Source organism: Amblyraja radiata, chromosome 39, assembly GCF_010909765.2.
Source record: "Amblyraja radiata isolate CabotCenter1 chromosome 39, sAmbRad1.1.pri, whole genome shotgun sequence".
NCBI lineage: Eukaryota > Metazoa > Chordata > Chondrichthyes > Rajiformes > Rajidae > Amblyraja > Amblyraja radiata.
Genome location: NC_045994.1, coordinates 17506573 through 17521800, shown reverse-complemented (window position 1 = coordinate 17521800; position 15228 = coordinate 17506573). Strand labels below are relative to the sequence as shown.

The 15228-nt window shown below is 51.6% G+C and overlaps 1 protein-coding gene across 5 annotated transcripts in view; it reads right to left on the bottom strand.

The window, feature by feature from the left end:
- LOC116967462 (zinc finger MIZ domain-containing protein 1-like) overlaps positions 1–15228 on the bottom strand; it is a 73505-nt gene that overhangs the window by 38894 nt on the left and 19383 nt on the right. For 3 of the 5 annotated variants that reach the window (XM_033014045.1, XM_033014047.1, XM_033014046.1), the window contains exon 4: positions 14220–14325. In XM_033014045.1, coding sequence (XP_032869936.1) covers positions 14220–14325 — 106 coding nt within the window. Of the gene's footprint in view, positions 1–10739; positions 10772–14219; positions 14326–15228 lie in introns of those variants that run through there. The other 2 variants (XM_033014048.1, XM_033014049.1) reach the window with 2 other exon arrangements.

Below are 15228 nucleotides of genomic sequence, written 5' to 3'. Positions count from 1 at the left end.
TTATCCTTAAACTGTGACCCCTTGTTCTGGGAACTATGAGTGTTGACAAAGCGTCTCTGGCGCTGTGAGTGAGGCAGCAATTAGAACTGTGCTGCCTGTAAGGATTAAGGAATCCTCCAACGTGTAGCAGGTGTACCATAGTGCACCAGGTGAGGTCAGGCCGACACAGTGGATGGAAACACACAGTATCTCTACTCAGTCACATCCACTCAGCTGTCTGTCACCACAGGCTCCATGTTAAAGGCCGACCCCGCCCCTCCCCACATTCCCGAGGGCAGTGAACAACCAAGTCTCGTGCTGTATCAGTCAGGGGAGAGCAAGGAAAGGCAGCTCGTCGCTGCACCTCACTCACTCCTTCCCTTAATTACCCACTCAAATGAAAAACAAATCACTGCCAAGAACCAGGGAAATAAACGCCCCATTTCCGGTGCTGCTGTTTGGGAAAACTCAGATTATTTTACACTGTGTAGAATTTGTGGCATATCTTCTTTTTTAATCCTCATCTGAAGATACAATTCAACCTCTGCAGCAAAGTGTATGTTTTTTTGCTGTGATTCTGACCTGCGAATGTATGCTGACTTTGTCGACTATGAGTCACATTTACACAAACAAAGTCGTTCCACCCAGGGAGGAACATGGTGTTTCCTTTGTTCCTGGCTGTTCCGGTACATGCGGTCCAGAGTCCAGCCAGATATCAGTCAGATGGTGTTTACAATAATGTGCTCTCTGCTGGAAACACTTTGGTTCTGCAGGGCCAGGGATGTTATCATGGCCCACACAATGATCCATCGCCCAGATCTCTGTCCAGTCTTATAAAGCAAGACAGACACAGAGTGCTGGAGTAACTCAGCGGGTCAGGCAGCATCTGTGGAGAACATGGATAGGTGACGTTTCACAGAGTGCTGGAGTAACTCAGCGGGTCAGGCAGCATCTGTGGAGAACATGGATAGGTGACGTTTCACAGAGTGCCGGAGTAACTCAGCGGGTCAGGCAACATCTGTGGAGAACATGGATAGGTGACGTTTCACAGAGTGCTGGAGTAACTCAGCGGGTCAGGCAGCATCTGTGGAGAACATGGATAGGTGACGTTTCACAGAGTGCTGGAGTAACTCAGCGGGTCAGGCAGCATCTGTGGAGAACATCGATAGGTGACGTTTCACAGAGTGCTGGAGTAACTCAGCGGGTCAGGCAGCATCTCTGCAGAAAAGGAATAGGTGACATTTCAGGTCAAGACCCTTCTTTAGACCCAAGCCGAATCTGAAGAGGTTTTCCCCCTCTCTCGTGAGAATTCTGCAACAGTCTCTCTCGTTGCTCGCCCCTCAATGATTCCTCCTGCACTCCGGTGCTTCACACCTTACCATTCCTTATCTCTAGACTGATGAAAGGTCTCGCCCTGAACCATCACTTATTCCTTCTCTCCTGACCGGCTGAGTTACTCCAGCACTTTGTGTCTGTCCTCGGTGTAAACCAGCATCTGCAGTTCCTTCCTCCACAAATACTACTGGCTTACGTTTGCAGACTGGGGCCCATTGAGTGTCAGAGTGGCTCAGACAGTGGCTATCACTGTCTAGACACGACACATACAATGACTGTCCAGTGGTCACACAAGTGGTGCAGCAGCTGGATGTTAAGGCAGATGTGAGGAGACTTGCCCCTCACCCAATGACAATGACATCCCTCTCTCTGCCAACAAGCCTGGTCGGTGTCCAGCACACAGGGGCACGACTACACAAGGATCAGCACCCACATATCCAGCTCGCTGGCAATTCCCTGACATGCCAAACTTTCTCATCCTCAAATCAGGTCACCAACAAAAACTGTCACAATGAAACCTCTAAAGCTCAGCACCAAACCCAGCAACAGTCTGAAGAAGGGTCTCAACCTGAGATTCCTTCTCTCCACAGATGCTGCCTGTCCTACAGAGTTACTCCAGCACTTTTTGTCTATCTTCGGTTTAAACCAGCATCTGTAGTTCCTCCGTACAGCATCTAGAATCAGTTCTACAGCACGGAGAGAGCTTTACCTCCCACATCCCAAGGTTTATTGTCACGTGTACCGAGGTTCAGGGTGTTGTTGCGTGCTAACCAAGTCAAGACAAGTCAAGTTTTATTCGTCACTGGCACATAAAGTGCAAGTGAAATGAATATGTCAGCAGCGGTACAATGATAAAGAACACACAATACACAATAGAAATGTAACACAAACATCCGCCACAGCACTCATCACTGTGCTAGAAGGCACAACATTGGCAAATCCTCCTCCATTTCCCCCTCAACCCTCCACAGTCGCCACTGTGGGCGTCCACAGTGTACAGATACATAATCAATGTAAAGATGTTTAGTGCAAGGTTTGTAGATGAACGAGCTGCCCCAAGTGTCACTAGTGTGTAGGTGGACGGTAGAATCAGGGGGCAATTGTGGTGCGGCACGGTGGCGCAGCGGGTACAGCCACTGCCTCACAGCATCAGTGACCCAGGTTCAATCCTGAGCTTGGATGCTGTCTGTGTGGAGTTTGCACGTTCTCCCCGTGGGTTTCCCCGAGTGCTCTGGTTTCCTCCCACATCCCAGAGACGTGCAGGTTTGTAGGTTAATTGTCCATCTGTAAATTTGCCCCCCTAGTGCGTAGGGAGTGGATGAGAAAGTAGGGTGGATGAGTGCCTCTGGTGTGTGAGCGGGTGATCGCTGGTCAGCATGGGCTCAGTGTCCATCTCTACACTAAACTAATTCAGAGGGATAAGGAGCAAGTCAAAAACTTCTGAAAATACATTTTTACAATTTCTTTTATGCTTTGCAACCATAGATAACTGATCGATGGAAGACAGAGGCTCAACTTCTGCAGCCAGTGGATGCATAAACATACGTACACAAAGCCAGCAGAGTTATTTGATAATTCCTAATATGGAGCAACAGAGCTGTTGTCAATGAGGTCACTAGGGGGGGGGGGGAAGGAATGGCAAATATGTCCAGATGATATTTCATATAAACAGCTCCAGAACAAGTAGCTGAAACATTTGAAATAGCCCTTTCTTTACATAAAGTTCACCAAACCGAGACACGACAGATCAAACACCAGCCCATATTTAATTCATGACAATTTGCTGTGGCTGTCACAGCGCGGAGATACCCAGGTAACAAACGTTCTGCCCCAGTAGGTTTTGCATTGCAAATTCACCTGCTCTGGGCAAATGGCAGACAAGGATCTCCTGAAGTTTTCAACAGGTATTTTGACATGAGTCATGAGTGCTTTATTGTCAATTGTCCAAGCTAGAACAATGACATTCTTACTTGCAGCAGCAGCACCACATAATAAGGTCATAAGGAATAGGAGCAGAATTAGGCCATTCGGCCCATCAAGCCTACTCCGCCATTCAACCATGACTGATCTATCTCTCCCTCCTAACCCCATTCACCTGCCTTCTCCCCGTAACCCCTGACACCCGTACTAATCAACAATATGCTTCAAGAAGTGAAAACAGCAATATTTCAAGTATAGTTCTAAGGGCTTTCACCCAGGAATGTTGAGCTGCCCCCTTCATCCCCCCCCCCCCCCCCTGTTCTCAGCCTGCAACCACTCCCAGCTACGCCACACACCGTGTTTAAGAAGGAACTGCAGATGCTGGAAAATCGAAGGTACACAAAAAAGCTGGAGAAACTCAGCGAGTGCAGCAGCATCTTCACACTGAAGGAAATAGGCAACGTTTCGGGCCGAAACCCGGAAGGGTTTCGGGCCGAAACGTTGCCTATTTCCTTCGCTCCATAGATGCTGCTGCACCCGCTGAGTTTCTCCAGCTTTTTTGTGTACCTACGTCAAACACCTTGCTGAGGGCTGTACAAAGAATCACGTGTTGCTTCCACTCCTTGAACAATGAGGCATGCAATACCACTTTGCCAAAAGATAAATGTGGTTTCACATTCCACGTATTGGTCTGAAGAAGGGTGTCGACCCGAAACTTCACCCGTTCCTTCTCTCCACAGATGCTGCCTGACCCGCTGAGTTACTCCAGCACTCTGTGAAACGTCACCTATCCATGTTCTCCACAGATGCTGCCTGTCCCGCTGAGTTACTCCAGCACTCTCTGAAACGTCACCTATCCATGTTCTCCACAGATGCTGCCTGACCCGCTGAGTTACTCCAGCACTCTCTGAAACGTCACCTATCCATGTTCTCCACAGATGCTGCCTGTCCCGCTGAGTTACTCCAGCACTCTCTGAAACGTCACCTATCCATGTTCTCCACAGATGCTGCCTGTCCCGCTGAGTTACTCCAGCACTCTGTGAAACGTCACCTATCCATGTTCTCCACAGATGCTGCCTGACCCGCTGAGTTACTCCAGCACTCTGTGTCTGTTCCTGTGCTGTATGACCCCCCTGTGTCTCGCCCACACTTGCTCCAACCTCCCCTAACCCCCACCTCTCCACACCAATGTCCAGCCAGAATCACAAGATGCTGCCTGCAGACCCAGTCGCAACTCTTGCAAGATGGAAGAACCACAACAGGTGCAGAATAAAACGGCAGCAGATGGGATTGTGATCTACGGCGGAGGGAGATGAATAAAGTAACACAATGAAGAGCAAATGCCCTGTGAAGCTCTGTGTGCATGGCCCAACCTAATCTCACCCTGCATGGCCCAGTGTCAAACTGCAGCTGATATTGACACCGATTACTACACTAGACAATGCTATTTAAATAGCAAATAACTGCTGCTCCAGTAGCTGTCAGTGGGTGGTGAGGGATGGAGGCTTTTAGCTCGACACGCACCATGCACAGCCAACAAGCCCGACCCCTCAGCAGTGGCCCTAGAGCGATCGTCCACACCCACCCGGCCAAACACACATGGACCCCAGAAGCAACTCACACGTCCCAGAGTATAGATGCACACTCCCAGTGTGTGCACTTGAAGCTTGACACACTTACCGGACCTGACACACTTACGTGCCTCATCCCTGACACTTTCACCCACCCTGGCCTTTACACACCTACACCAGTCCCACCCTGACACACTTACACCCGCCCACCCTGACACACTTACATCCACCCTGGCACGCTTACACCTGCCCTGGCCCTGACACACTTACACCCGCCCCATCCTGACACACTTATACCCGCCCACCCTGGGAGATGAGAGAATGACCAGGATATGAGTGGTCTTTCACTCTTGGTTGTGAAGGACACCACTAACACCAGCCATGAATACATTCACAGCCAGCTCAGTAAAAGCAGCAACACCTCCCCCTGTCCAACCACCCATTTTACACCCAATATTACATTAAACTGGGCCCCACATACTGGAAATGCCCAGCAGTTAGAGCAGTACCCGTGGGGTAGAGAGTTCAGGTTAGTGACCCTTCCCTCTGATGCAAGTACATGGAGCTGCAGTGTTCCTGCTGTTCCTCTCGCTATAGAGTATAATTCATCAAGTCATGCATGTAAAAACATATTTGGATTGATTGGGCAGGTTTAGGTACATGGATGGGGCAGGTTTAGGTACATGGATGGGGCAGGTTTAGGTCCATGGATGGGGCAGGTTTAGGTACATGGATGGGGCAGGTTTAGGTCCATGGATGGGGCAGGTTTAGGTACATGGATGGGGCAGGTTTAGGTACATGGATGGGGCAGGTTTAGGGGGATATGGGCCAAACGCGGGCGGGTGGGACCAGTGTAGATGGGGCATGTTGGTCAGTGTGGGCAAGCTGGGCACACAATCAATTATAATTCTGCCCGCTGGACGTCCAAATGTTTCTCAAACGTTGATCAAATGATAGTACCTACATGTCTCCATCAATATCCAAGGTGCCCTAATCTTGACATTTTATCTTTAATCTTCACTGGAACAAGCTGATCCTCAACTCTTACAAAAGGAGTCTGTTAAAGGAGTGAAAAGTCAGGTCCTAACTTACACCTGTAATTTCATAGAAACTAGGAACTGCAGATGCTGTTAGTACACAAAAGGACACAAAGTGCTGGAGTAACTCAGCGAGTCAGACAGCCATCCGTGGAGAACAGGAGGTAGACAAAGGTGCTGGAGAAACTCAGCGGGTGCAGCAGCATCTAAGGAGCGAAGGAAATAGGCAACATTTCATAGAAACATAGAAATTAGGTGCAGGAGTAGGCCATTCGGCCCTTCGAGCCTGCACCGCCATTCAATATGATCATGGCTGATCATCCAACTCAGTATCCCGTACCTGCCTTCTCTCCATACCCTCTGATCCCCTTAACCACAAGGGCCACATCTAACTCCCTCTTAAATATAGCCAATGAACTGGCCTCGACTACCCTCTGTGGCAGGTAGTTCCAGAGATTCACCACTCTCTGTGTGAAAAAAGTTCTTCTCATCTCGGTTTTAAAGGATTTCCCCCTTATCCTTAAGCTGTGACCCCTTGTCCTGGACTTCCCCAACATCGGGAGCAATCTTCCTGCATTTAGCCTGTCCAACCCCTTAAGAATTTTGTAAGTTTCTATAAGATCCCCTCTCAATCTCCTAAATTCTAGAGAGTATAAACCAAGTCTATCCAGTCTTTCTTCATAAGACAGTCCTGACATCCCAGGAATCAGTCTGGTGAACCTTCTCTGCACACCCTCTATGGCAATAATGTCCTTCCTCAGATTTGGAGACCAAAACTGTACGCAATACTCCAGGTGTGGTCTCACCAAGACCCTGTACAACTGCAGTAGAACCTCCCTGCTCCTATACTCAAATCCTTTTGCTATGAAAGCTAACATAGCATTCGCTTTCTTCACTGCCTGCGGCCCGACCAGTGGATTCCGGAGGTTTTTGTCAGTCTCCCTAACTGCTTCCACTACCTGCAACCTCCGGGAACCTGACGGAAACCTTGGGTGGGGCGCAGTCTCCAGAGGTTTCCGTTCAGGTTTCCTAAGTGGGACAGGGGCATAACTCATCCATATTGACCTGAGCTAATCCAGTTTGAGGTGCAACCCCTTTACAACCAGCAACACCGCATGGGGCGAGCGCAGGGGGCCTAACACAACACTGTCACATCCCTGGCCCAGAGGTATCGCAGTAGGAAGGAGAGGGCTGGGAATCGTTCACCTCCTGGAGCTGCAACAACCCTTGACTGGAACCAAACCCCCACACTCTGAAGAAGGGTCTCGACCCGAGATGTCACCCATTCCTTCTCTCCAAAGATGCTGCCTGTCCCGCTGAGTTACTCCAGCATTTTGTGTCTTATCTGATTTAAACCAGCATCTTCTAGTTCTTTCCTACACCCCTCCCACACTCCCCCACTCCTCCCACACCTGGCGGGAGCTGGGCAGAGAGCCACCTGTACAGGTAAGTAGCAGCGGGGTTAAAATTCCACTGCGATGTGTAAGTTTGGGTGTAGCCACTGACTGGTGTTAATGAATAACAAGGGCACAGTGTCACCATGTCACCGATACAGAGAAGCAGCAAATACCCGGCGGGTGAACGAAGAAATCACTTCACGCAAATCTACCCGATAACAAACTGAGGACAACGTCAACTCCCCAACACCAAACCCAGGCTCAGCCCAGAACAATGGAATGGAGTAGACTTGACGGGCCGAATGACCTATTGCTGCTAGCTGGCCAGAACAATGGCAGCTTACAATGTGACCTGTACCTGCGCACACCCCCCAATCACCAACACAACCACAAACAGCGGGGGGGGGGGGGGGGGGGATGTTCTCCACTGATTGTGCCTGACCCGCTGTGTCTTTTATTGGTATGAACCAGCACCTGCTGGTCTACAAGAGCAGAGGTAGCAAATTAAGGCCATTCGGCCCCCATGCCCACTGCATGATAGGGCGGGGAGGCAGGGACAGGGAGGTATAGTGTGAGAAATGGGTAAATGCAGAGGAACAACATTATTTCCATGTCCACCTCAACAAGCCCCTTACAACGATAGACACAGAGTGCTGGAGAAACTCAGCGGGTCAGGCAGCATCTGTGGAGAACATGGATAGGTGACGTTTCACAGAGTGCTGGAGTAACTCAGCGGGTCAGGCAGCATCTGTGGAGAACATGGATAGGTGACGTTTCACAGAGTGCTGGAGAAACTCAGCGGGTGCAGCAGCATCTATGGAGCTAAGGAAATAGGCAACGTTTCGGGTCGAAACCCGGAAGGGTTTCGGCCCGAAACGTTGCCTATTTCCAGAAGGGTTTCGGCCCGAAACGTTGCCTATTTCCTTAGCTCCATAGATGCTGCTGCACCATAACTCAGCGGGTCAGGCAGCATCTGTGGAGAACATGGATAGGTGACGTTTCACAGAGTGCTGGAGTAACTCAGCGGGTCAGGCAGCATCTGTGGAGAACATGGATAGGTGACGTTTCACACCGTGCTGGAGTAACTCAGCGGGTGACGTTTCTGGCCGAGATCCTTCAGCAGAGAAGGGTTGATGAGGACTAGTGTTGGGAGGGCCGATGACTCGACTCCTTGCTGCTGCCTCCTGTGTTGTGCCCCCAGCCTCTGGTACAGAGACCAGCCCTGCACACAACATTACAGACACAGTCCCATCAGAGCTGTGTGTAATTGGAGCAAGACGTCTCCAGAGATGCAGCATCATCAACGTGGGTGACTGCGGACGGGGATCTGCTTCTGCTGTGGGTGGCAGCTGCATGGCTACAGATTATTGGTGGATAAATACACCAGACACACAGCCAGTGGACCCAGAGACACAAGAACCGCAGATGCTGACATCTCCACCAAAGCTCTAAGTGCCAGAGTAACTCAATGGGTCAGGCAGCATCTATGGTGGGACTGGATCGGAGACGTTTTAGGTCAGGACCCTTCTTCAGATCTGTTGTCTGAAGGGTCTCGACCTGAATCGTTGCCTATTAATTTCCCTCCACAGATGCTGCCTGACCCGCTGAGTTACTCCAGCACTCTGTGAAACGTCACCTATCCATGTTCTCCACAGATGCTGCCTGACCCGCTGAGTTACTCCAGCACTCTGTGAAACGTCACCTATCCATGTTCTCCACAGATGCTGCCTGACCCGCTGAGTTACTCCAGCACTCTGTGAAACGTCACCTATCCATGTTGTCCACAGATGCTGCCTGACCCGCTGAGTTACTCCAGTACTCTGTGAAACGTCACCTATCCATGTTCTCCACAGATGCTGCCTGACCCGCTGAGTTACTCCAGCACTGTGTGAAACGTCACCTATCCATGTTCTCCACAGATGCTGCCTGACCCGCTGAGTTACTCCAGCACTGTGTGAAATGTCACCTATCCATGTTCTCCACAGATGCTGCCTGACCCGCTGAGTTACTCAAGAACTACCAGCAGTTTGCTGCCTCTCAACATCATTGACCAGGTTCCATCCCCGAGTGCTGTCCGTGTGGATTTTGCACGTTCTCCCTGTGACCGTGTGGGTTTTCCCCAGGTGCTCCGGTTTCTTCCCTCATTGGCAGGTGAATGATAAACATGTGGGAACTGGTTAGAGAGCTGGGGCAAGTTGGTGAGAGCACAGGGAAGATGTACGAGGATGTTGCCAGGACTCGAGGGTCGGAGCTACAGGGAGAGGGTGGGCAGGCTGGGACTCTATTCTGGGGAGTGCAGGAGAATGAGGGGTGACTTTATCAATCCTATAATTGGCTTCTGTAAATTGTGTGATTTCACCGGGTTGTGCGTTAAACAAAGCATTTCACTCGGTACATGTGGCAAGTATCATTGGATCATTGATTGAATGGGCAGAGCAGACTCGATGGGCCGAATGGCCTCATTATGCTTCCATGGCATGGTCTAACACATCAGGACAGCCCAACCCCAACAATGCTGCCCGATACACACACACACAGACACACAACTCAGACAGACACACACAGACACCACTCAGACAGACAGACACACACACAGACACTCACACACAGACAGACACACACAGACAGACACACAGACACCACTCAGACAGACACACACACACCACTCACAGACAGACACACACACACACCACTCACAGACACTCACACACGCAGACAGACAGACACACACCACTCACAGACAGACACACACACACACCACTCACAGACACTCACACACGCAGACAGACAGACACACACTGCCCAATACACAACAACCCCCTTCCCCCCCCACACACTGCCCAATACATAACCACCACAACCCCCCCCCCACACACACAGACACACACACAACCACCACAACCCCCTTCCCCCCCCACACACACACACACACTGCCCAATACACAGACACCACAACCCCCTCCCCCCCCCACACACACACACACACACAGACACAGACAGACACACAGCCCAATACACAACCACCACAACCCCCCCACACTGCCCAATACACAACCACCACAACCCCCTCCTCCCCCCCCCCCCACACACACACACACACAGACACAGACAGACACACACACACACAGACACCACAACCCCCTCCCCCCACCCCCCACCACCCTACAGACACACGCACACACACAGCCCAATACACAGACACCACTGACAACCTGGTCTGAAATGCTGACGATGAGTTTAAATGGCATTGAGGATTCAGGCCGGTTTGACGTTGGAAACAAGGTGGAGCCGGGAACGAAGCAGCGGCCGCGGGAGCGACTCACCTTCACCGCCGCCGCCCCGCTGCCAAAGTTACAAACCCAGGCCGCACATCCCCGACATCCCGCACCCCCTCTTGTCCCGACCCTCTGCCCGTGTGTGTGTGTGTGTGTGTGTGAGCCCCGGCCCCGGCTCCCACCCCCTCCCTCCCCGGTATCGCGGCCACAAGCCCCGGGACTCACTCACTCACTCACCCGCCCAGCGGCCGCTGTGTCCCGGGGACGGGCCGGTGTCAGCGCTGCTTCTCCGGGGCCCGAACCGTGGAGACCGGGGGCCGGACAACAAAGGACCAACGCGCCCCCCACCCCACCCCCGTCTGTCTGTCTGTCTGTGTCTCTCTGTCCGTCTGTCTCTGCCTCTGTATCTGTCTGTCTCTGTCCCTGTCTGTCTCTCTCTGTCCCTGTCCCCCTCTGTCCCTGTCTCCTTCTCTCTCTCTGTCCCTGTATCTGTCTCCTTCTCTCTCTGTCCCTGTCTCCTTCTCTCTCTCCCTCTCTCCGTGTCTGAGTCGCTCCTCAAGCACCGCGATTATTCACCAGCTCGCAACCTTTGCTCCCCCCCCCCCTACACACACACTGGGAGAGGAGCAGAGATCCATGTGGCTCATCGCGGGCGGGGCGGGGGAGAGACGGAGGGAGGGAGGGAGGGTGGAGGGGAGAGGGGAGAGGAGGAGGGAGAGAGGGAGGGGGAAGGGGAGGAGAGGAGGAGGGGGGGGGTATCAGTTTAGTGTCACCAGACTCTCACCGTACAGCTGTGCCCTCTAGTGTTGGCCTCTCCTCCCTGTGAAGGAGGGGTTCTGACTGTCGACATTATCCACCAATCTCCGACACCCAGATCTCTTCTCCACCTCCAATATTCCAGAGCAAACAATCCAAGTCTGTCCAATCTCTGAACCTCAGCAACAATCTGTAAACCTCCTCTGCACCGTCTCCAAAGTCTGCACATCTCTCCTGCCAGAACTGCACGCAATAATAATAATAATGGATGGGATTTATATAGCGCCTTTCTAATACTCAAGGCGCTTTACATCGCATTATTCATTCACTCCTCAGTCACACTCGGTGGTGGTAAGCTACTTCTGTAGCCACAGCTGCCCTGGGGCAGACTGACGGAAGCGTGGCTGCCAATCTGCGCCTACGGCCCCTCCGACCACCACCAATCACTCACACACATTCACACACAGGCAAAGGTGGGTGAAGTGACTTGCCCAAGGACACAACGACAGTATGCACTCCAAGCAGGATTCGAACCGGCTACCTTCCGGTTGCCAGCTGAACACTTAGCCCATTGTGCCATCTGTCATCCCTCCACAATACTCCACATGCGGCCCGACCAACGCCCTATAAAGCCGCATCGTGACTCCCTGACTCTTGTACTCAACGCCCTGACCGATGAAGGCAAGCGTAGCCCAATGCCTTATTTACCCCTCTACCTGTGGTGCCACCTTCAGTGAGCAATGAACTTGGACCAAGATCCCTCTACACATCAATGCTGTGCTCTCATGGTCTTGCCATTAACGGTACACTCTCTCCTTACATTCAACATCCCAGTGCACAACCTCGCACTTATTCGGGTTAAACTCCATCTGCCATTTCTCTGCCCATTTCTGCAGAAGATCTACAACCGGCTGTATCTTGTGTCCACCTTCCTCGCTGACCTCAACTCCTCCAATTATGGTGTCGTCAACAAACTTGCTCCCCGACCATCTGCAATTACATCTGGGTCATTTCTATGCTATCTCTAACACCAGAGGTCCCAGCACAGATCCCTGCACAACTCCATGGGTCACCGACCTCCAGCCAGAAGATCTGCCTTCCACCACAACCCTCTGTCTTCCACGACCAAGCCAGTTGCGAATCTCAACCAACGCATCGTGAGATCCGTATGTCTTAATCTTCTGGATCAGTCTACCATGAGGGACCTCATCAACAGCCGTGCTAAAATCCATGTAGACAACGTCCTTCGCCCTACCTTCAGCAATCTCCTCCGTCACCTCTCAAAAACCTCAGTTATTGCGACACGACCTCCCGTACACACTGCAGTGTAGAATGACCCTAATCAGTCCATACTCTTCAAAAGGGAGTAAATCCTATGAATGTATCTTCGGTAAATGTGACCCCAGCACACTCCGTCTCTTCATCCGAGCTGCACTGCTGTGCCAACCTCTGTAAGAAGGATGCTGTTACTCTAGAAATAATGCAGAGAAGATTTCTAGAATCCAGGCAATGTTTAGATGCCAACACAGGCATCTGCAGCCACATCCTATCAGACCCAGGGTGCAGGTGAGTAGTCCAGTGTACTTTTGCCGTGTCTCCTATCTCTTGTTCAGTCTCATTTTCCCACCCTGTAGTTTTGCCTCAATGGTGCTGCCGCTTTAGATTCAGATGGAGGCACACAGCATGGAAACAGGTCGTTCGGCCCAACTTGCCCATGCCGACCCACATGTCTCATCTACACTAGTCCTGCCCCTGTTTGGTCCATATCCCTCTAAACCGTTCCTATCCATGTACCTGTCCAAGTGTCATTGTTATGGTCCCTGCCTCAAATACCTCCTCTGGCAGTTCATTCCATACACCCACCACCCTCAGTGGAAAAATTGCCTCTCTGATTCCTGTTACATTTTTCCCCTCTGACAAACCTATGTCCTCTGGTTCTTGATCGGGAGTCTCTACTCTGGGTTAAAGGCTCCGTGCATTCACTCGATCTATTCCCCTCATGATGTTATACACCTCGTTGAGATCACCCCTCATCCTCCTGCGCTCCAAGGAATAGAGTCCCAGCCGAGCCAATCTCTCCCGAGAGCTCGGTCCCTCCAGTCCTGGTAACACACACGTAGATCTCTGCATTCATTCTAGATTAACAGCAGTGGGACCGGAGTAGAGACAATGGGAGAACGATCAGAAGTGTGGGAACACAGCGTCAACAGTCGGCAAAACAAGGAGGGAAATGGCCATTAACCTCCCTTGTATCTGCTTGTAAAGCCTAGTTTGTAAAAACACATCACTATCTGCCTCTGGGTCACTACACGACACAAACCAGAGCAATTATGAATGTACATGGTGTGAAGAAGGGCCCTGACCCGAAATGTCACCTATCCATGTTCTCCACAGATGCTGCCTGACACACTGAGTTACTCCAGCACTCTGTGAAACGTCACCGATCCATGTTCTCCGCAGATGCTGCCTGACCCACTGAGTTACTCCAGCACTCTGTGAAACGTCACCTATCCATGTTCTCCACAGCCCCCCCCCCCCCACCCACCCACTGTGAAACGTCACCTATCCATGTTCTCCACAGATGCTGCCTGACCCGCTGAGTTATGGTGCAGCAGCATCTATGGAGCTAAGGAAATAGGCAACGTTTCGGGCCGAAATCCTTCTGGAAATAGGCAACGTTTCGGGCCGAAACCCTTACGGGTTTCGACCCAAAACGTTGCCTATTTCCTTAGCGCCATGATGCTGCCTGACCCGCTGAGTTACTCCAGCACTCTGTGAAACGTCACCTATCCATGTTCTCCACAGATGCTGCCTGACCCGCTGAGTTACTCCAGCACTCTGTGTACTTTTTTATAACCAGCCTCTGCAGTTCCTTTTCACTACAGACGTTGGTTGTGTTCCCGGCCTCACCTGTGACAGGTCGGGGTCACCTCCAGCACCGTGCCTTACCTGCACACTTGGGGCTGAAGCGTTCCCTGTGGCCAGTGCAAACCGCTAGCAGCCGGTAACCCAGCTCCACATCATAGCCTTGCTGTGTTGACACATGACTCACGACCTGTAAGCAAGGAGAGCAGTGGATCAGTACATGACCACAAGGCTAGCACAGCCTGGCTGGTGAAGGCAAGGATGGGCCGAACAGCCTCATCATGCTGCACTCAACAACATCCTATGTGGCTGCCCAACCAGACATTACTGAGTTTAGATTCAGTCATCATTGTCGCGTGTACAAGGTTCAGTGAAAAGCTTTTGTTGCGTGTCGACCAGTCAGTGGAAAGACAATACATGATTTACTGTGCTTTAAACTTTAGAGATGCAGCGTGGAAACAGGCCCTTCGGCCCACCGGGTCCACGCCTACCAGCGATCACCGCACACGCTAACACTATCCTACACACCAGGAACAATTTACAATTTTACAGAAGCCAATTAACCTACAAACCTGCACGTCTTTGGAGTGTGGGAGGGAACCGGAGCACCCGGAGAAAACCCACGTGGTCACGGGGAAAACGTGCAAACTCCACACAGACAGCACCCATAGTCAGGATGGAACCCGGGTCTCTGACACTGCGAGGCAGCAGCTCTACCCGCTGCACCACCGGACTGCCTCGCCTATTAGTTAAATTGGCTGTCAGTACACAGTGTGTCTGGGTGGTATCAGCATGGATTTATGCTGCTTCATCGAGGGATCTACAGGAGGTGCTGGCTCCAGAAGGCTGCCTCCATTATTAAACGAGAGAGTCAAGAATGATTTATTGCCATCCGTTCTGAAACAGAACACTGACATTTTTATTCGCAGCTCCACAGTTCAAGACATGTCACGGTGGCGCAGCGGTAGAGTTGCTGCCTTACAGCGAATACAGCGCCGGAGGCCCGGGTTCAATCCCCACCACGGGTGCTGTCTGTACGGAGTTTGCACGTTCTCCCCGTGACCTGCGTGGGTTTTCCTCCGAGATCTTCGGT